At 35.0% G+C, this 22244-nt stretch overlaps 1 protein-coding gene across 3 annotated transcripts; it reads right to left on the reverse strand.

Moving 5' to 3' along the window:
- Positions 1–11498: 11498 nt before the first annotated feature.
- LOC7460507 (probable receptor-like protein kinase At1g80640) lies at positions 11499–15313 on the reverse strand. 3 transcript variants are annotated; one of them, XM_024608985.2, is made up of 10 exons: positions 15039–15312; positions 14322–14498; positions 13943–14193; positions 13710–13842; positions 13548–13611; positions 13329–13425; positions 13110–13209; positions 12324–12442; positions 12122–12211; positions 11499–12026 (listed from the first exon to the last, which is right to left on the reverse strand). In XM_024608985.2, exons 1-10 carry the CDS (start codon positions 15214–15216, stop codon positions 11871–11873), a joined length of 1365 nt encoding a protein of 454 aa, XP_024464753.2. In that variant the 5' UTR covers positions 15217–15312; the 3' UTR covers positions 11499–11870. The 3 variants fall into 3 exon arrangements, with proteins under 3 accessions (XP_024464753.2, XP_024464774.2, XP_024464766.2); XM_024608998.2 differs by having other exon boundaries at positions 11881–12029; positions 15039–15313; XM_024609006.2 differs by lacking the exon at positions 14322–14498.
- Between the last annotated feature and the right edge of the window lie 6931 nt (positions 15314–22244).

The following is a 22244-nucleotide window of genomic DNA, read 5'->3' on the forward strand; positions in this document are numbered from 1 at the left end:
CATTTTGCAAGGTCCATATAGATCCATTCATTGTCTTGATTTGTACATCTCCTAAACCCACAATATCCAATGGTTGTCCATCGGCCAGATAGACTACACCGTGATCTCCAGCAATATAGTTTTGCATCATTTCATGGTGTGGTGTACAGTGAAATGAAGCACCAGAATCAAGAACCCAATCATCAACAGGACTATGCACAGCAAGAATCAAAGCATCTTGCACCTCATTTGTGGTAGCGTTTGCAGAGTCAGCTTCAGGTTTTTTCGGTTTTGTGCAATTCCTCATGAAATGACCAGGTTTGCCACAATTCCAACATTCAACCTGCTTTCTGGGTCCAAACTTGCTTTTACTTCTATATCTTGATTTTGATCTGCCTCTGGATAAGCCTCTATCATGTCTCCTCCCTCGAGTGTTGATGTTGAGAGCTGATCCTGAGCTTGAACTTTCACCCGAGTCTTTCCTTCGCACTTCTTCAGCCAAAATCAAGTCTCGAATGTCATCATACTTCAGTTTGGATTTTCCAGCTGAATTGCTCACGGCTGTCCTCATGCCTTCCCAACTGCTTGGAAGTGAAGCTAGCAAGATGAGTGCACGAATCTCATCATCAAACTCAATCTCAACAGATGATAATTGATTTGTGATGGTATTGAAGTTGTTGAGGTGTTGCGTAACGGAAGTGTTTTCGACCATCTTCAAGTTAAACAACTTTTTCATCAGGTGCACTTTATTATTTGCTGATGGCTTCTCATACATCCCAGACAAGGCTTCCATCAATCTTGCAGTGGATCTTTCTTTCGTAACATTGTGAGCAACTCTTCTTGATAAGGATAACCGGACAATGCCCAGAACTTGTCTATCAAGAAGTAGCCAATCTTCTTCTTGCATATTTTCTGGTTTACTCCCCAACAAGGGAAGATGAAGTTTCTTCCCATATAGATAATCCTCAATTTGCATTTTCCAGTATCCAAAATCTGTCCCGTCAAATTTTTCAATTCCAGCTGCTTTTATTTCATCTGCCATTTTTACTACTTCTCCGATTCGAATTTCCCAAATCTGACCTTACAGATGTGTCCGGAACAGCCGAAAACCTTGGAAATGACACTGAGATCACCCCAATCGGACTTCGGATGGCTCAGATTTTAGCAATCAAAGTTTAGAATTAACGGACGGTGCAGATGCAGCCGCGTGTCAACCAGAGTACCGCCTGCGTCGCACCGGATCAAAACCTCAGTAGCGGTTCTGATGAAGCCACGTGTCAGCTGATTAGGTCCTGCGTCACACCGTATCAAAACTCAGTAACGGTTATGATGAAGCCACGTGTCAGCAGATGATGGCCTAAGTCACACTGGATCAATACTCAATAGTGGTCCTGATTTAACCACGTGTCAACCGATTGGATCCTGCGTCGTACTGGATCAAAACCCCTCAACGGTTGTGATGTAGCCACGTGTCAGAATATCAGCTTCTGCGACACATCGGAACAAAACTCATAGATGACGTGTCAGGTGACGTGGGAGGTGACGTGGCAGGTGACGCGGACGTGGACCGTACGGCTGTGCTGACGTGGCGGGTCAGCCCGACCCGTTTTGCAGAAGCCGGGCGAAGATGGAGCGTGGCGCGCGTACGGCGCGTTGGTGCGCGTGGGCAGTCTGGGCGTCGGCGCGTGTTGGCGCGTGCGGGCATGCAGGACGTCGGTTCTTCGCCGGGTTTGCAACAGTGGATTCGTCCGGTTGTCCTCTACACGATGGTATGTTCAAAAACACATTTGGAGAACTTTGATTTTTGAGTTTGGATCAAACACCCTCTTTGTCAAGAACAAGCTCTGATACCAGTTGTTGGGTAATTTCCAGAACTCAAACACACACAATTTACGTGGTTCGGCAACTTGCCTACTCCACGGAGCTACTGGTTTGTATTAATGAAGCTTACAAACAATACAAACAAAGGAGGAGGAGAAAATCTTCTCTACTCAACTCAAGCTCTCTCTCTCACGTTTTTCTCTCTGTGTTTTCACTCTTCTCTGTGTTCTTCACACACCAACACTCCAGCTCTTCACTGAGCATACATATATATTAAGCTAGGAGTGAAGGGCATAAATCATGCCATGATTTATGCCCACCGTTTGCCTCCACTTGTGCTAAGTGGAGATTAGGTATTCCCACTAAGCACATAGTGGAGGTGGGACATTGCTTGTCTCCAAATAGCTAACAATCTCCCACTTGGAGACAAACAATGAAATCATCATTTATCCTTGAAGACCAACTGAAGTTTTACACAACTTCAGTTTATCAAGTGTAACTCCTTTGGTTAACATGTCAGCTGGATTCTTGCTTCCACAGACCTTTTCTAGCATCAGTTGCTCATCGTCTAGCAATTGTCGGATGAAGTGATATTTGATCTGAATGTGCTTAGTCCTGGAGTGAAATGCTGGATTCTTGGCAAGGAAGATTGCACTCTGACTATCGCTATACAAAGTACCCTTTCCATTCATCTTGCCCAATTCTTTCAGAAAACTCTGCAGCCATACGATCTCTTTTGCAGATTCCGAGACTGCAACATATTCAGCTTCTGTTGTTGAAAGAGCGACGATCTTTTGCAAGGTAGAACTCCAGGAAACAGCAGTACCTCCTAGAGTATATACATATCCTGTAGTGCTAAATTTTTCTTCAACTCTTTCCTAATAAGGAAACCTACCAATCTAGCAACAGGAAAATTTTCGATCACGTTTGTTTGCTACTCCTTTACACCTCCTTGTAGAAAAATATTTTTTAAAAAATAATTTTTTTAAAATAAATTTCTAAAAAATAAATTATTTTTCAATGACAGTATTATAAAAAATAAGTTAGAAAATATTTTTCAATATTTAGCTATGTCATAAAAAATAAACTGGAAAATAACTTATTAATATTTTAATTTTGTTTCAAGTTTATTAAAAGAATGAGAACAAAATCTTATAGATAAAAAAGTTTGAGGATATAATTGAAAAAAAATCTAATTTCATAAATTATATCAGATAAAATAAATAACAATTAAAATAATAAAGACTAAATTTGACAGATAAAAAAATGATGATGAAGAAGATAAAAAAAATTAAAATTTCATAAATTATTTCAAATAAAAATAAATAGTAATCAAAAGAATAGAGACCAAATATGATAGATAAAAATTCTCAATTAAGAAAATGATAAGAAAAGACAAATAAAAAAAAACCAAAGTTGATATAAAATTAAATTAAATCAAATCAAATTTTAAGAGATAAAATGGAAGAAAAAAAGGATTTAAAACAAAATATATAGCAATTAAAAGATTGAAAATTAAATTTGATATAATCAACAAATAATAAAATATTTTTGAATTTTCTATAATTTCTAGAAAGTATTTTCCATAAAAAAAAATACTTATTTAGAAACTAGGTCAAATTTTTTTTTACTAGAAAGTATTTTCTATTAATTAATTTTCATAAACAAACATAAAAAAATTACAAAATAACCACTTTCTATAAAATAAAAAAGCTTTAATGTTGAAAAGTTTTGCCTGAAGGTCAGGCCATTAGGCCTTAGGGCAGGTGGGCTTCGCAATGGACTAGAGTTAGGATTGTTAATTTGGTAAACGAGGGAGGCTGCAGGCGGGGTATTGGATCGCATACATAACCATGGTTATTTTTTCAAAATTATACCGACTTATCCACTTGGGTAAGTTTTCATGAATAGTAATTATCAGTCTCCGACTACTAGACTACGAGAAATGCTAGCAACAGCCTCCGGTAAGAAGGAAAAATCGGAGTTATCGCAGCAAAAGCTTCACTTTTGTCGTCCGCCACCACGCAATTTCGTACTATTAATTGTAATTTATTACTTCACCTTTGCCTTCCAAAGCTTACATAAAATTAAAAGCCTCTAAAAACAATAAAGGCAGCTTACGTGTATTTTGACTAATTTCATTAATTTTAAAGTTAACAACCATGTAAGACTCCAATGACCTTAAAGTTTATGAGACTCGAACTAGTAATCTCTAGAAAGCAAATATAAAACCTGACCAGTTGAGCTACACCCCTCATGATTCATAGTTATAATTCCTTTTTCTCCTATCCTTGTCTTACACGAAAAAAACACCTTTTATAAGACCTTTTTCTCCTATCCTGCTTACACGTAAAAAAGCGGGGTGGCCATTCCAGGCTGTTTTGCCTGCTTTCCTCTGAATCTATCAGTTTTGGCTGCAAAAACGCCTGCACTACCAGCAGGTCTAGCTATTTCGAGGCCGTTTGTTTGCATGGTTGCTTCTACATTTGAAGCAACCACAGCAAACATTATGTTTGGTTACGTAAAAAACGCAATTTAATTTTGGTGGGGCTCATGATAATTCACGTTTTGCACGCGAATTTGGCGAAGCAGCTCCTGGCTGCTTTTTGAATTTCAACGTTTACGTGCACAATGCAATTCACTTGCACTGTTCGCGTGAACAGTTTTTTTTTTCGGTGTGTTTAATTTTTGTATATTTTTTTAAAACAAAATTAGTTTAGAGTGAATTAAATTTACTCGCATTGTCATGTAAACAATTTTTTTTCCCGAAAAACTATTGTAGAGTGAATTAAATTCACTCGCACTGTAATATCAAATCAATTTTATTTCTGATAATATTTTATCTAATTTTATTACACGCTCAAAAAATTATGAAAACTGTAGTTCTTGTCGGATGAATTTTGTACGTAATGGAATTGTAAATGGTTTAATGGAATAATAAAAAATATTTTATATAAAGTATTATTTATTTCATGAAGTAATAGCGATAGTTAAATCTACAATATTTAAATTAAAAACCATCAATATTAATATATATTTTTTAAAATTATTTTATAACCTCAATTTCAAAAACATTCATAACCAAACACATTAAACTACTTTTTCTTCAACCTCAATTTCAATCACAGTTTTAACCAAACACCTATTTTTTCAAACCAACCTCAACTAAAAATACTTTTTATAAAATAATTTTTTTCAAACCACAATCACAACAGCTACCGCAATACCAAACACACTCTTCATACAACACAGAAACACGCACGATTTCTAAATACATTAGCAAACTTTAGTTTTACTGATACTTCATGCATAGAATGAGACCTACTTAATCTAACCGTAAATAATTATTTTTTCCTTATGCTGCTGTTTCCTTGTTAGACTTAGGGTCACCAAAACACTCCAACACTGTTGATGCTTCTCCTTCAATCTCCATTACAATCTTGAAAGGACCTATGATCTTTTCGGAATGAACAAGAATGTACCCAAAGGAGAAAAAGGTGACTCTAACAAAGATCACGTATATTTCTGTGCTTACATTTTGTTGTGCCAAGGTCCTTCCTTGAAACATTCAAATGAAGGATGTCTCCACTTGTTTGCAGCGAAAATCTCCAGCAATTGTGATTTGGCAGATATCTTCTGCCCAGCTAAACATTTTGGTAACAGATTATTAATGTCAATCTTTGAATTTCCAGTTCCATTTTTTTTTCTTAAAAAAAAATGGAACTTAATGAAAGAATCACTTCCATTGACAACTTTATAATCACCCCTTCAATAGATTTTCCAGACACTTTTGGTGGAACTAATTATTTGACTTTAATTAAAAAAAATTACCTGAGTCATTATTACTAGAGGCTTTATCATCAATGTTAATTTCACCCACTTTGGTTGTGTTCTTGATAATGGTGCTGGAGTCATCTTCAGTTTGGGTCCTGCCCTTGCACCTTTTGAAACATGCTTCATACTTGCCTTGTCTTTCTTATTAATCTGAAAAACCGGATGACAGAAAACGAAAAAAAAAAAAAAGATTAAGTATGAAGATGTGTGTGTGTGTGTGTGTGTAAACACAAGTACATAAATCAAGAACACAGCAACAAAAAAATTGCTTAATACCCATTTAAAAAAGAGAAGAATTGAGGGAGGTTTTTGGTTCGTTATACCCTGGGACAGGTCGTGGTGGCTGGATGTACAGGAGGAAGGTGCTTGAGAATTGAGATTGATGCGGAGCTGTTGTGGGAATTAATCACTCTGTAATTTCATTAAACCTTAAAAAATTCTAATTTATTTTTTAAATATTTAATTTTAAATTATTCTTTTTAAATTAATTTTTTTCTTATCAATAAGGCTTTCGTTAATTAAAGAACTGTCAATTCTCCAACATTTTATACCTGTTGATCGTTCTCATTTATTTATTTTTTGTCATTATTCTAGTTCTTCTCGTTTATACATATTTTTTTTTTTTTTGGATTTTTTTATTTTTTTATACTTGGAGTTCAAAACCTGTGCAACAACAACACTATAGGAGTCTGCACAAAGACCGTTTGTTTTTGTGGTTGCTTCTGTGTTTGAAGCTAACCACAGGAAACAAATATTTGGTAACCGCTGAAAACTCAATTCACTATGCATGGGTCCCATCAATTTTTGCGTTGAAAACACAGGATCACTAAAAGCAACACAATGCTGCTTTCAGCCGTGGAGGGTGACTCCACTGTTCATGTGAACAGTGAAGCATGTCTCTACTGTTCCAGCCGGACCTAGTCCGGTCCAAAGCTAAATGCATTGAACCGGGTCCGACCCAGTAAAAAAAATTAAATTTTATTTTTTATTTTTAATTGTGTTTTATTGATGACGTAGCATTTGCAGAATTTGATCGCAATCCCAATTTTGTTCCTGATTATATTTGACCTGATGTTGTTGCGCGCTTAAGAAACCAAAGAAACTGTAGTCCTTGTCGGATGTATTTCATACGTGATGGAATTGTAGATAGTTTAATTGAATAATAAAAAATATTTTATATAAAATATTATTTATTTCATGAAGTAATAGCGATAGTTAAATCTACAATATTTAAATTAAAAACCATCAATATTAATATATATTTTTTAAAGTTATTTTATAATTTCAATTTCAAAAGCATTCTTAACCAAACACATTAAACTATTTTTTGTTCAACCTCAATTTCAACCAAACATACATAAATATCAAACCTCAACCAAAAGTACTTTTTATAAAACAACTTTTTTCAAACAATAAAAGTTACCACAATACCAAACACACTCGTCTATGTGCAAGCCGCAAAAATTTCACCCTGATCATCTGAAGTTTTTCACGCGTCTCATCAAACTCTTCTGATTCCCCGTTTGTAGGATCTTCAATCTGTTGGGATTGCGTATGAGAAACAGTTCCATTAGCACGAAGTTGCGGGGTTGCCCTGGGTGCAGGTTCCAATAGTGGTGCAGCGCGTCCAAGGCCAGCTGGACGAGAAGGGGGCTGTACTCAGAGACTTTGCAGATGAAGATGCAATCTCAGGCGTTGCTGGTGTTAGTTTGCTACTACTAGGGTTGAGATTTGAGAATAAGAGAATGTGAAATTTGAGGAAAGGAGAAAGGGGAATTTTTGTGACACAAACGGTATAGAGAGGAGAGGACTGAGAAGAGTCAATAATTTTTGTTAATTTTATCAAACTCGGTCCGAGTTTACTAATCAGTTTGACCAAGTTTACTAGTTTTTGAGTTTTTTTATCTAATTTCACACGTTATATCTGTGTTAGCTCGTAAAACCTTGCGTTTTACAAGTCAACTCGCGAGTTTGACAACCATGATGATGATTTTCAAATTATTCTTATTCAACAATTTTGTCGCTGTGCAGGGAAATAAAGAAGTTGAATTTCACAATACAAATAAACACACAGCTAAGCACAACTATTTTGATAGAGCAATGGCTTATGTATGCTTTGCAAAGAACAAGTATAAATCAGGTTGAGCTTCTTGTGTCTTTTCTCTAGTGATCCTCCAAACTAACCAGAATTTTCCATTGAAAGTGAAACAATATCACTCGGAGGCAAGCATTAATTCTATTCTCACTTGAGCTTGGCAGGCCTGAGCTAGTGAAAAACTTGGTTTTATTCTATGTTTTAGGGTTTTATTTATATTTGTTTTTTAAAAAATCATGAAACAACCGTGTATTGAAGGTTTTAAAAAATCATAAATTTGATTGATTTAATCTATTTAACCCATGACCTCACCTTGAACCAAGTTAACTCAGATCAGTTCAGTTCTTATAACTATGGTGATATATATATATATATAGTACTAAGAAAATCACATGAAGTCCGGTGATCCTACGCCGTTGGGAACTAAAGTCAAATATTTTCATCAACAACTTTGATACATCAGTGATTTCTCCACTGTTTTTGTCCAACGCATAATTCTCTTAATTTTCTTCCTTCCAATCTTGAATATCTAGATTGGCTATCACAAAAGCCATGTATATCAAAGAACAATCCAGGATATTTCAGAAATTACTGAGGAAATCTTAATATCGTATGATATGACCTCCCTAGTAATGGGGTTTGCAACTATGATTACAGGCCTTTGACATGCATTTTTCATCTTCATATATCTCGAAGGTAACAATTCATAGTTTGCATAAATTAATGTACAAATCATTACATCATTTACATGCCTACATGAAACATTGTAAAGAGATTGTAATATGCTTAACTGTTTTCGTATTCTTCTACAATGCTGTCTAGATTTGGTTGCCAACGATCAAGAGATGCAAATCTGTTGGGTGATCCTGTTGTCATCTCCTTATTTCTCTTCCTGGCAAGCCCCTTGGTACCAGAACACCAGCTGCTGCTTGATGTTTTTGTTTCCACAGTGCTGTTGGCTTTACTCTTGATATTAGTTCCTGTGGTGTTTGCTCTCTCATCTTCTCTATGTAAGCAAGGACTCGGTGACTTCATGTTCTTGTTGATAAAAAACCAGCAAGTGGATGGGATGCGACAGCCCCTTTCATCATTTCTAGGGGTCTTGCTGGCTTGGACATCATTGATTGGAGATTGAGAATATTTGATGGACTTGCGCTGAAGTTTTCTGATGGTGTTTATAGGAATAACATATATAGTACTTCTGACCAAGCAGTAGCATGGTGTCCGGCGATAGCCCAAGGCTGCTGGAACACATGTGGATAGGCGACTATGCATCTTGGATTACAAAGCATGACCTCTGCTGCAAGAACAGGCTTATCATGGAGCTCTATGTGACCTCCAGGATGAACAATCTTAAAAGGCATGTTCTTGGTGCTTTTAGTGGGGATCGAACTTGATATTACCATTTCTAGAAATGGCAAGAGATAGGGGAAACGAGGCCAAGTATTGTGTGTTCAATAAACAGGATGTGGAACTTTTGATGAATGCAAGAATATATCTCCAATTTTATGGGGTTTGTTTTATTTGATTCCTTGATAATATCATGCCAAGTGTGTCAAATGCAGGCATAAAATATGTCATTAAGTGTGATGTTTTAAAATCTAATATGCACAGGAATAATATTTTTTTATGGTTTGGACAATGAATAATCATGTGTTCATTTTAATATTTTATTCTCCAGAACTCAAGAAGTGAATGATTAATGATAAGAGACCTAACACTTGCAAAACAGTCTATTTTTTATAGAGTTTAGAACCCTTCAAATGATAAAATAAGTAACTTTTAAGAAAAAAATTTACAATAAATAAGAGAATGAGCTTTATATCTCAAGAATATGAGTGTTTATTCTTGTTTTTATACGATAAATGTTTTCAGATTTAAAAGTATTAATGTCTAGAGAACAAAAATTGTGAACCATTTATCCAGGTGGTTCGGGGGTATTTATAACCCTTAAACGTTATCGTTTTGCTGAAATAGAAGGGTTGGAAAGTCATTCCCTCCTGTTAGCATTAATGAGAAACAAATATCTCTTACACAATATTAATGAGATGAAAACATGATAGGTCATTAGAAGATTTTTTATACACATAGTGACATAGGTGTAGGAAGACGAATATTCTTGACATTAACATTTTATATTAAAAGTCATAAGAATAAACTAACGGAGCTTTATGGCCCAACATAATACCTATAATGATCTCTAGACCTATAGCCCTTCCTCACGACCAATAGGTATGGTAGAGAGCCAAACTCATACCCAATTAGGCTTGGCACACAACCAAATCCAAAGCCGATGGGTCGAGAGGGTTTCCAAACCCATGCCTAAATAGGCTTGGCGCGCAATCAAGCCTAAGAGCGATAGACATGGCAGTTCGTTGGACCCATGCCCCATTGGGCTCGGCACGCAGCTAAGCCTAAGGGTGTTGGGTTTGGCAAGCTTCCAAACCCAAGCCCATAGGTAGCAGGTCTGTCAGTTTGCTAGACTTATGCCCGTGTGGGCTCGGCATGTAAGTGAGCATAAGGATGTTGGGTCTGACAGATCGCCGAACTCATATTCGTTTGGGCTCTACAAGTAGCTGAACTCAAGGACATTGAGCCTGATACCTAGCCAGACTAATGTCTATTTTGGTTCAGCACGTAATTGAACCCAAAAACATTGGGTTTATCAGCTCACCAAACTCAAGTCCACTTAGGCTCAGCATATAGCTGAACTTAAGAGCATTAAGTTTGACAACTCATTAAATTTATGTCTACTTGAGCTCAACTTATAGCCAAGTAAAAGCATTGATCCTAGAAGCAACCTAGGCTCATGTCATATGAGCTTGACATTCTACTAAATCTAGAAATATTAAGTATAAATACAAATTTCACTCACCTATCATTTAATTATCCTTGTATTCTTAGACTTTCTAAACAAGGAATTAGGTTCAAAATTAATAATTAATAAATTGCAAAAAATGTTGATCCATCGGTAAGATAAATAACTGGGTGTCTTGATGTATGACAGACATTACACTGTCTCTTACAATTGATCGTCACCATCATTGATGTTCTACATCATGAGATAATAAAATGGAATACAGTCAGTTTTGAAGGTATAAACATGCATACACATTTCAACCAGGCAGAATATGCTTGATTTTACGTGTTGATGCTAACAAAGAAAACTATAATTTTATTTTTTTAGGATCTGTGCATAGATTCTACCATCTTCCTTGTGTCTGTATCCCAGTGGGTAGGTTTAAGTCAAAATCCTTGACTGATGACTTCAAGAAATTTTAGACTTGTTTAATTGCAGCCTTGTCCTTTTGGGTTAGGCCATCCAAACTTCTGCTTGAGACATTTATCTTCTTTTCTTTGGCTCCCTCATTTGGCTTATACTTTCTTCGATACCAATTGCTGTTCTGTTATTGGAGGTAGTATTGTATCTGCCGAATGAAAATTACCATGTCTGGATGATGAATCCAAAAGTATTGGCTAAAATTGCTACAGTTACATATTGCCATAGCCGATCTATGCAAGCTCTCTCCTGCTCCGTTAGGAGGTTCAGTAACTCTGATAATTTAAGGTAAATATGCAAAGCAGATAAGCCAGGTCTGGCTGGCTTACTCCGGCTTTATTTCCATATTTAGTTAAGTTACACGGAGTTCAAAGTCGTCTATAGCAGACTGGCAGGAAATGTTAATAAACCAATCAGGCATTGCATGTGACTACAAGAAAACTAAGGGTCAACTAAAGCTACAACTTACAGATTACAGCACCTATAAGGTGAGGAAAAGTCATGTCTTGCATTAAATATCGCATAACAGAAGGATAGAACAATGTCTGCTGATCAATAACGATTGTTAGAATGAAACATGCTCGTCTGGGAAAAATTATAATCTCACAACTCCTATATTACTGCCCTTTACCGGCTACAACCCTCCATTTCATCTGATAAGAGGGCATCTTGCTAAACCTTGGAAAAATGTGTTGCTGATAGATCCAAAAGTTGAAGATGCTGCTTGCCAAAAACTCATCTTAAAATTCAATTCAATTCAATTTACAACTGTAACAATGAAAAACAAAAATCTTTTCTCTAATGACTTTCACACATCTGAATATACAAAGGAAGCTGTCAGTTTGGGTTATCCTCAAGTCATCAGTGCGAAGGCAGAGCAAGAGGAACAGGTTCTGTAACTCTTAGTGACCCTCCAAGCTCGAGAGGTACGAGAGGGATGAGGGAATGAAGGACATCTGTTATCAATGGCCTGTAACTTGGTTCTTGTTGCACACATAATACTGCCACCGCAGCTACCTACTCAAAGGTAATATGATGATTAAATTTGTATACTAAAAGCAAGAACAGAAAACTTGTAGGCACACCGATATATAGATTCCTATTCAATGTACCTGGTATAAGTGTTTTAAATCCATAGTGTCTTTGATAACAGGATCCACAATGTTTGGAAGCTTCGATCTGTCAGTGAACTGAGGCATGGCCTACATGTAAACAATGATGGACCGTTAAGTTCCAAAACCTCAAGGAATCCTGATTGATATTACCTCGAGTCCTCAAGGCATGACTGCTAAAATAGGGTTCAAGGAAAATTACCCATGAGACTATAGACTGACATTGATCTGGAGACATCTGTTCCACTGGTTTTCTTCCTATCAGGAGTTCCAGAAGGACAACTCCAAAAGCATAGACATCACTTTTATCAGTTAGTTTACCTGGAAAGAGAAAACTAAGTGATCATACGTTTCTTTCCAAGCAATTAGGCCTCATTCTGTATCAAAGAAAGACTAGATGCAGGAAATGTTTAATACCATTTACTATCCAGAACATAAAGGTAGAAAAAAATACTTGCTGGTAGAATTATATAGTTCTTGAAAATGAAATAGAAAAGTTTTCCATGGATCTTGTGTTGCAAAAATCTATCACCACCAGGCAAGTCTCAGGAGTAGAGGCTATAGCGAAACCTGCCTTGTTCATCATCTGACAAAATTCTTTTCACGGAGTTTATTCAGACTCATTAACAAATTAAGCCTTAAGGGGGAAACGCTACAAGACACTGCATTGTTTTAAAACTATTTTATAAAAAATCTTCATTAACCATCCATTATCAGAATCTCTCACCAACAACATTGCATTTAGCAGAAGCAATGATGCTTGCTGGAAAATGATCAAATTTCACGTGACAGAAGTTTGAACTGTGAAGAGTTCATCAGAGAATCCAAAAACATAATTTTTATGACTGAAAATGTGATAGTTAATAGACTAAGAAATCATTAAAGAAAGAAAAAAAAATTCTGTGATGAGCGGAAATATAAAAAGTAGGATATCTACCAACAAAATGGAAGTGGCAACATTCTTAGATTTGAACGGAATTGGACATACCATCCAAAAGGTACTCTGGTGCTACATAACCTAAAGTTCCTGAAAGCTCTATGTTCTTGCTTTGGATCCCAGATGTTACAGCAAGGCCAAAGTCTGAAAGCTGAATTAAGTAAAGACTCGTCAGAGGAAACATTCTAGTTAAAATCACAAAATGATGCTGAACATGCACTTATGAGGAGTGCAGAACTGTTAAATTTGTTATACATGGATGGCTTTTACCTTTGCATTGAAGCTCGAATCCAGAAGAATGTTAGATGACTTTAGATCTCTATGGACAACAGGAGGATTGCAATGCTCATGAAGATACTCTAGTCCTCTGGTCAACAACGTTTTTGGTGACAGCAAGTAGTTAGCATAAAAAAATGGATTTCCTTTGGAAAATAAAAGGAGAATGAAAGAGAATAAAGTGCACAACAGAGAATTGAGAGTTGGAATTACCTTGCAACGTCAACAGCAATTTTCATTCGCAGATGCCATGTTAATGCTGATCCATGTGTTGGTCCTAAATGTTCATCAATAACATAAATTATATAAGAAAACAAGGTACAAATTGGTATCTTCTAATTTTTATTTTAAAATTCAGAAGGAGAAGATTTATACCATGCAATTGACTTTCCAAAGACCCATTCTGCATCATTTCATACACAAGAAACCTTGTTTCACCATGAAGGCAGTAACCTAAAAGAGAAATTATGTTTTGGTGCTGAATTTTCGTTAACCAATTCAGCTCGTTCTGCATTTACAAACAAAATTTGAAATGAAAAGAAAGGAAAAATTAAAGAAGCCATGATGCTTTGAAACAATATCCAAATCAATTTCATGAAAGACATTACCTCAAATTCTCTTCCAATGTCCTGTGCTTCACCTTCAAATCTCTTCACAGCTGCAAGGAGTTTTTCACTGAAACGAGCTTTATAGACACATCCATGACCACCTTGTCCTAGAACATTATCTTCCCGGAAATTGTTTGTTGCTGCTTGCAACAACTGATATTCCATAACTGCAACTGAACCCTTCTTCCCAGCCATCCTCAAGAGATTAAATTTATCCCCAATCAGACTCGGCGAATGCCTTTTAGCTACATCTACATGTTAAATTTAAACAAAAAAAGTAGCAAGACTGAGTGAGCATAACAAGCACAATTGTTTGTAACATGCCTCAAAAGGAAAAATGTAGCGGCAAAAGCAAATTTAACTCGTGTAAAGAAGATACCATCGCCTTTACTTTTGGCCCTGCATTTCCTAGATTTTTTCAGTCTGTAGATCCAGAAACATGAGAAAAACAACACTATTCCACCAAGGAGAGTGGAAGCAACAACTAGTGCTATCAGGATTTTCTTATTCAAATCTTGGTGGTGCACTTCTTCAACCACAGGAACCAAAGGCATTCCTGGATAAACAGTAAGGGAGCCTAAGTACAATATAGTTTCAAAGAAAAGCCTCAACTTGTCCAATACAATTAGATACAATTTTTTTTAAAAAAAAAATAAAGCTCAAACACATCCATCAGAGAAAAGAAAAATATATTAAATGAAACAAGAGGAACTGATATGACAAGTTTTGGAGAGAAATATTCAAGTCAAATTATGAAAGGGGAAAAAATCACATTTGAGCTACAGAATCACAAGAAGAATTCATCCTCTTCTTGTTCAGGGAGAAACCAAGAGGGAAAAAGGGAGAAATTGTAATGACATAAGTTACATTACAACAATTTCTAGTTTTCTTCCCCTGCATTCCCCAAACTAAATCAAGTTATGGTGCTAGGGGTTTGAAATTTGAGCGTGTGATGTGAAACAAAGCAAGCCCCTTTACCCCATGTAAGAACATGAAGTACATAGACACACACATAAAGGCAATGACTGTTCAAGAACCAAGATGGAAAATAAAAACACAAACTTGGAAACAAAGAAAAAGAGCATTATTAACACACCTGGAGATTGAGCTTGCATTTTTGAAGAGAAGAGAAACATGGGTTTGGGTTTATGTTTCTTAGGAAGAGGAGAGGCAGAAATGGTGGAAGGAGTTGACTCACCTCTGGCATCAAGCAAGAAAAACAAAGATGTATTTAACAATGCCCACATGAGCAATAACAGACCAAGAACATTCATGTCTTGTTCTCTAAACAGACGAGAGAGAGAGAGAGAGAGATTTGTCCTTTGCTGTAATAGAGTGTGGAGGTTCCTTGTAGTGTTTTAACTTGAAAATCTAAAGTGTATTTGTTTGCAGAGAAGACTTGTTACATGGATGAGGAAAGCTAGGGGCACTCACCTTTACCAGTCTCCCTTTCAGCACTCGCTCCCTCAGGAAGCCACGTGTACTTTCAAGATTTATCTGCATTTCACCTTTACCACGTTTATCTGCCTTTCAAGTGAAAAATATCAAACGTGGCAATTTTATACGACAAGTGTATAAAACGACTGATTAAAAGCGATGGTAGATAGCATTTCCTTCAGACGGAAACCAAGGGCAGTTCCGGTTTCTCCAAATTATTTAAAAAAATAATAAAATTTTTATTTTTTATTTTTTTATCATTTTAATATATTAATATCAAAAATAATTTTTAAAAAATAAAAAATATATTATTTTTGATATATTTTTAAATGAAAAAACCTTTAAAAAATAATCGATATCATATTCTCACACACTCTTTAAGGCTCGATTTATTTCATGGAATGTGAAAATCACTTTCTAAATTTTTCTGTATTTGTTTATCGTTAAAAAAATTAGTCAATGTAAAATATTTTTCAGGAGTTGTTGAAAACTCAAAAATATCTTATTATTTGTTCATTATATCAAATTTAGTTCTCAATCTTTTGATTGCTATATATTTTGTTTTTAATCATTTTTTTTAATTTCATTTCTTAAAATTTGATTTAATTTAATTTTTATATAAATTTTAATCCTTATTTTTTTATTTTTATTTGTTTTTCTCTTATTATTTTCTTAATTAAAAATTTTTATATATTATATGTGGTCTATATTCTTTTGATAGCTATTTATTTTTTATTTGAAATAATTTATGAAATTATATTTTTTTTTAATTTCATTATCTTTCAACTTTTTTATCAGTCAGATTTGGTCTTCGTTATTTTAATTGTTATTTATTTTATTTGAAGTAATTTATGAAATTATATTTTTTTCAATTTCATCCTCCAACTTTTTTATCTGTAAAATTTGGTCCTTATTATTTTAATAAACTTTTTAAAAAATAAAAAATTAATAAGTTATTTTCCAACTTATTTTCCATGACATAGCCAGACACTGAAAAGTCTTTTCTAATTTATTTTCCATAACATCAAAAAATAATTTACTATCCAAAAATTTACTTTTTAAAAAAATCACTTTTCAAAAAACATTTTCTTTCAAGCAAACAAGCAGACACCTTTTCTTTTTAATTGAATAAAAAAGGATTTTATCTGGTAATGAACAATGGAGGGAGAAGAGGATTTTTTTATTAAAAAAAATGACATAATTTGGTAAAAATTTTAAAAAAATGATATAGGTAGAAAAATATATTTGTTAAATAGCATAGTTTGAATACAATTGGTTTTTTAAATATCGATTTTGTACAAAACCGCTATTGGGAATAACGGTTGAACACAACTGCATTTTCTAATATCATTTCTATACACAACTGCTATTGAGAATAGTTGTTATGTAGTGATATTTTCTCTTTTGCAAAATAATTTTTTTGTTGAAATATTTCTAACGATACTGGATGTGTTGAAAACAGAGTTTCGATGTGCTCTCGGTGACTTATTTTTCTTTGCTATTAGATCTTAAATTTCTTTTATTTTCCATTAAATCTTAATAAAAAATTAGAATTAATTTCTGTAATTGTTAATTAATTTGAATGAGAAATTATTTTTGACACAACTATTATTTTCAATAATAGTTGTTTCTACCATGATTAAATTATATTAATTTTAAAATATTTTTTAATATATGTTATTTTTAAAAAAACTTTAATTAAACTGTGTTTCAAAAAAAAAAAAAAAGCCGGGAGGAGGGGGGCAAACTGGACATGAAAATCATGTGGCAGTAATTGAAATTTGAATGATGGGGCCGTGGAGTTCCCCGACAAAGCTTTTGGAAAGGGCGGTTCAGGTGTGGGACGTGGATCAATTATGTTTGGTTTCTCGTCCATGCCTCCCTCTAATTTCAATTTCAAAATACTCTTCTTTTTCTTTTCTTTTCTTTTTTCCCGTTATTGGAAGATTATAATCAAGCAGCTAAAATATCTTCTTCCTAGATTTCAATGATGATAATTGAAGAGGGTCCCCTCATATTCCAGGCAAGCAGGATGAACGTGACGATCACTTCATCTTCCTCGTTAAGACGCCTTCACAACTCTCTCTCTCTCTATCTCTCTCTCTCTTCCCTTGCCCAATTAGTCAAACCTATTTTTCTGCCCAAAAAAGAAGCGAATGACAGTAACAGAAGAGGTGACAATCCGGATAACAATCTCCCCCCTTCCCCTCATATCTGTCTTCCTTTGAGGCTTTCCACTCTGTGTTGAACAATTGGCAGTCGAAGCAAAAGTAATCAAGAGCTCCAAATGTGTGACAAAAAGAGAGAAATAGCTGGACATGACCTGTGTCTGTGTGACTCCCATTAAGGCAGCCTCCACTCTCTGCCACATCCCCAGAACCACCAACGTTAATTTTACAGCAGGAAACGAGAAAAAAAGGAGGAGAAAAAAAGCGTTCACAGCTCCCATGTGAGTTTTTATTAATTTCCTGCCAACAACATGGAAACATGGAAGACAGAAGTGCATCTATGATTTCTATGCTGCTGAGCAAGGATTGCACCAGAGCATTAAATGTGTTCATCACTTGATTATCCATCTTCTTTTTTAATTTTGTTAACCATGAGAAAGTGACCAGCTGCATGTACATGGCTTATACAATCAAACTCCCTTGTTATTTGGGGCTCTGCACAATTTTATCTCTGAGTTGGGCAGCCAATGTTAGGTTGTTGAGAGTAAACGTAAAGGAGTTTAAAATGGAAGCACAAAAGTTGGAAAATTAAATGCTGCTTCTCACGATAGTTCCTGAAAAACAGAGAGATGCTTGTTATTGTATCCATACCAATGTGTCAATCTGTGTCGTTTATTAGCAGAAAACAATCAAGATGGTTGAAAAAATTGATCACCGCTGACAAGTCTTCTTCAAGGGAGGGTTAATTAAAAATATCAATTAAATCTTGATTAAAGTATAATTTTGACTTGATGTTCTCTGAGAACGTACACCAAGTTTTTTTTTTTTTAGTTTTTTTTGTCCTGAAGGGCGACAACAATATGGAGCCATGTGCTTCTTATTGTTTAGAGTTTGAAGAAGATGTACATGAAAAGGTCAAGAACCTAGCATTATTTTTAATGGTAGCGGAGTTCTCTTCTAGGATGAGAGGGGGGAAAAAAAAGGGCTCTATGCTTGCGTAAACCAAAAGTTTAGAATCCAATTATTAATAATTAGGTTACGATTTTTTCAAGGTGTTTAGAAATGTGATAGCGATTGATTTTCAAAATAATTTTTGCTCTAAAATGCATCAAAATAATATTTTTTTGTTTTTAAAAATTATTTTTGATATCAGCACATTAAAATGATATAAAAATATTAAAAATATTAATTTGAAATAAACAAAAAAATAAAATAAAATTCAAAATTTTTAAAAATACTTTTAAAACATAAAAACAAAACTTGATTCCTTCTCATAGATTGGGGCATGAGAAATTTTTTCTATCTGTTTCACACCATGGATCAGTTCTCGTCCATGGAGCTTCCATCGGGTTTTATTTGTAATAATAAATTTTTTACAAAAAATAAATAAATAATATTCATATTGTTTTTTTTTTTTTTGGTTATGATTCCCATCTTGTATGATAATGTAGGAAAGAAAGATGTTTCCTAGCCTGATTAAAGCCTCCTCCAAATATATGTTATTTATTGTTTATGGTTGCAATGAATATCAACGAACGAACTTATTTGTTATCAGCTGTGCGATGATTTATGCTTTGACATTAAAATGATATATATTAAAGCCCACTTGTAACATCAGCATACAATGGTCAACAATTACAATATATTAAAAAAGGCTTGTACGGATAAATGATTGTGAGTTAATTGAAATCAATCAATCTCATAATCAACTTCCTCATTATATTCTAAGACTGTGATCCTAGAACATAGATAATCTCAATTTTATATTCAAATTATTTTTTATATCGATTTTACCATGCAACTTTTAAAATTCCTTGATTAAGGACCTTTTTTATTTTAAAAGCTTTTTATTTAAATTGTACATTTGTTTTTTTTAAATAAAGTTATTTAATGGGGAACTTCACATTCTTCATTGGGTGTTCTATAGAAGTACTTGATTAAGAAATTAAAATAATTTAAAAGTAAAATTGATATAAAGAATAGTTTGAATGCAAAATTAATAATTTGATGGTATATTTGAGTTTTTTCTTTTAATCCTTTTATAGTATTCTGCCAGAGCCAGAGAAAGAAAAGAAAGAGAGAGGATATCCTGGAAAATACAAAGATGGCCTTAATTAAAAGGATGCTCATGATAAAAAAACTAATAACTTACCCTGTGTTTTATATGGTAAATAAAAAATAATTTTAAAAGCATAAACTATATAAACAAATACTTCCTTAATCAAATATATCATGGACGGTTAGGTTCAAGCTCTGTGGTTGCTTATATGATGGTCACTGGAGGCTTACATGGTCGTTAACTTCAGGGCTCGTGGGATTATTCGAGGTGCGCGCAAGCTAGCCCAAACACCCACGTTAAACTAATATATATATATATATATATCATGGGCGCGGGGGATGTGCTATATATCATGGACATGGACGGGACGGATGGGCTATATCTCATGGACGGGACGGATGGGCATCTTACACCATACAAGAGGTATACAGGGATTCATGCACACCAGAGGCAATAAGGACAAGCTATCCCTACATTAAAAAACATGCAAGTTGATCTTTAAGATTTCTCGGCTTGACTTGCTAGTGGTCTCATGAAAGGGCAATGGCTGATACTAGATGCTCATCCAATCAATGCAAGTTGATCTTTAAGATTTCCGATCCATGTCCACTCTCTTATCCAGTTATTTAGGACGGCTATCTAGGTTTACAGCTTTTCTGAGTCAATTTTAAAAAAATAAAAAGATATAATTAGGATAAAAAAAAATTAGTTGAAATATTTTTTTTTATGTATCATAAATTTTATATTTTCTATATTTATTTTTTTAAAATTAATTAATAATTACTTTTGTCAAAATTTTCATAGAAGAACAAGCTCTAATAACCATATCATGGCTATGTCTTGTTTAACTGCGAGTGTTTGTTTACTAGGAGTTTTTGTATTTATGGTACAAAAAACATAGTAAGGTATTTGGTAACATAATAAACTATGTTTTTTTATTGTGGAGCCCACTAAAAAATTAAGTTTGAAACAAAGTTTTTGAGAAACAGTTTTTACATGCTTTTGTAACTGAGTTTCGTAAAACTCTGTTTGTTTTTGCGTTTCAAAAACGCTTTTGAAAAAATTTATTTTTTTTTTACTTTAAATTAATATTTTTTTTGTGTTTTCAAATCATTTTGATGCGCTGATATCAAAAATAATTTTTTAAAAATAAAAAAATATATATTTTAATGCATTTCCAAGTAAAAAGTACTTTGAAAAACAACCGCAACCACACAACTACCAAACATTTTAGTACATGTTTTTTTGCTGCATATAAACCTCAACCATATTTTTTATCAAACACGTATTTAAATATAACTAACCACACTTAACCATATTTTTTTAAAACTTATTTTTTTCAAATCACAAACACAAAAACTACCTTAAAAACAAAATAATAACCGTTCAATGTTGAGATGATGCCTTGCATCGCTCGTTTGGTGATAAATCAGCTTGCTATCATAGTTATGGGCAAGTTAGAGAACAATGTTAGGCACGACAAATTAGCTCCACGTGTCAGGCACCTGCGTTGCTTGTACCCTCGGAATTCTTCTATGAATGTCAATTTCGTGGAAGAAAAAATGCACGAACCCAATTTGTGATGGGCTGACATGTGCCACAAAATATCTAGATGTGAATGAGTTGTCCCCCAATAGGAGGAAAGATAATTAATATAAAATAATTTCATATTTTTTCAAGCAGGAATAATTTAAAAAACATAAATCCAAAATTTACAGCCAGGTCCTTGGCTGCTTTTACTGTTCACTCTCATGTGAACAGTGCAGGGTTTTGTTTTTTCTCATGCATTTTTGCCCTATTCTTTTTGCACCGTTCATGTGTACCGTGCATGTTGACAGGCCAATCAACCAGTTTCAAATAGGGGTGTTCAAAAAAATCAACCAACCGATTAAACCGAGAACAAAATTAACCGAAAAAACCGAACCGATAGAAAAAACCGAATAAACCGATTAAAAAATAAAAAAAACCACCGGGTCCGGTTCGGTTCTGGTTTAAAAAAGCTTAAACCGATTGAACCGAACCAAGCCGAACCGGTTTAAAAAAAAGTATAAAAAGAACCATCTCTAACCCTAACTAAATCACTTGTCCACTTTCCAGCCGCCAACCCCCCCTCCCCCTCAAGCCTTCACTTTTTCCCTTCCCCTTCCCAGAACCCTAAATCACCCACTTTCCCCCCCTTAAGCCTTCCTTTCCCAGCAGCCGCCACCCTCCAACCCCCCCTCCCCCTCCAGCCTTCACTTTTCCCCTTCCCTTTCCTAGAACCCTAAATCACCCATTTTCCCCCCCTTAAGCCTTCCTTTCCCAGCAGCCGCCACCCTCCTCAAGCCTTCCTTTCCAGCCGCCAACCCCCCCTCCCCCTCCAGCCTTCACTTTTCCCCTTCCCCTTCCCAGAACCCTAAATCACCCACTTCCCCCCCCTCAAGCCTTCCTTTCCCAGCAGCCGCCACCCTCCTCAAGCCTTCCTTTCCAGCCGCCAACCCCCCCTCCCCCTCCAGCCTTCCCCTTTTCCCCTTCCCCTTCCACAACCCTAAATCACTCCCTTCCCAGCAGCCACCCCCCTCAAGCCTTCCCTTCCCAGCCTTTCCCTTTCTCCCTTCCCTGCCTTCCCCTTCTAGTTTTACAACCCAGTGCGAGCAGT

This window comes from Populus trichocarpa, chromosome 1 (assembly GCF_000002775.5).
Source record: "Populus trichocarpa isolate Nisqually-1 chromosome 1, P.trichocarpa_v4.1, whole genome shotgun sequence".
In the NCBI taxonomy this organism is placed as follows: Eukaryota; Viridiplantae; Streptophyta; class Magnoliopsida; order Malpighiales; family Salicaceae; genus Populus; species Populus trichocarpa.

Bases quoted from the DNA above. Each gene is read 5' to 3' on its own strand.
- LOC7460507 (XM_024608985.2), bottom strand. From the start codon at position 15,216: ATGAATGTTCTTGGTCTGTTATTGCTCATGTGGGCATTGTTAAATACA. The intron at 13,843-13,942 runs GTAATGTCTTTC...TTGTAAATGCAG, and splicing joins ACATTGGAAGAGAATTTGAG to AACGAGCTGAATTGGTTAAC. The intron at 13,210-13,328 runs GTAAAAGCCATC...TACTTAATTCAG, and splicing joins ATTCGAGCTTCAATGCAAAG to CTTTCAGACTTTGGCCTTGC.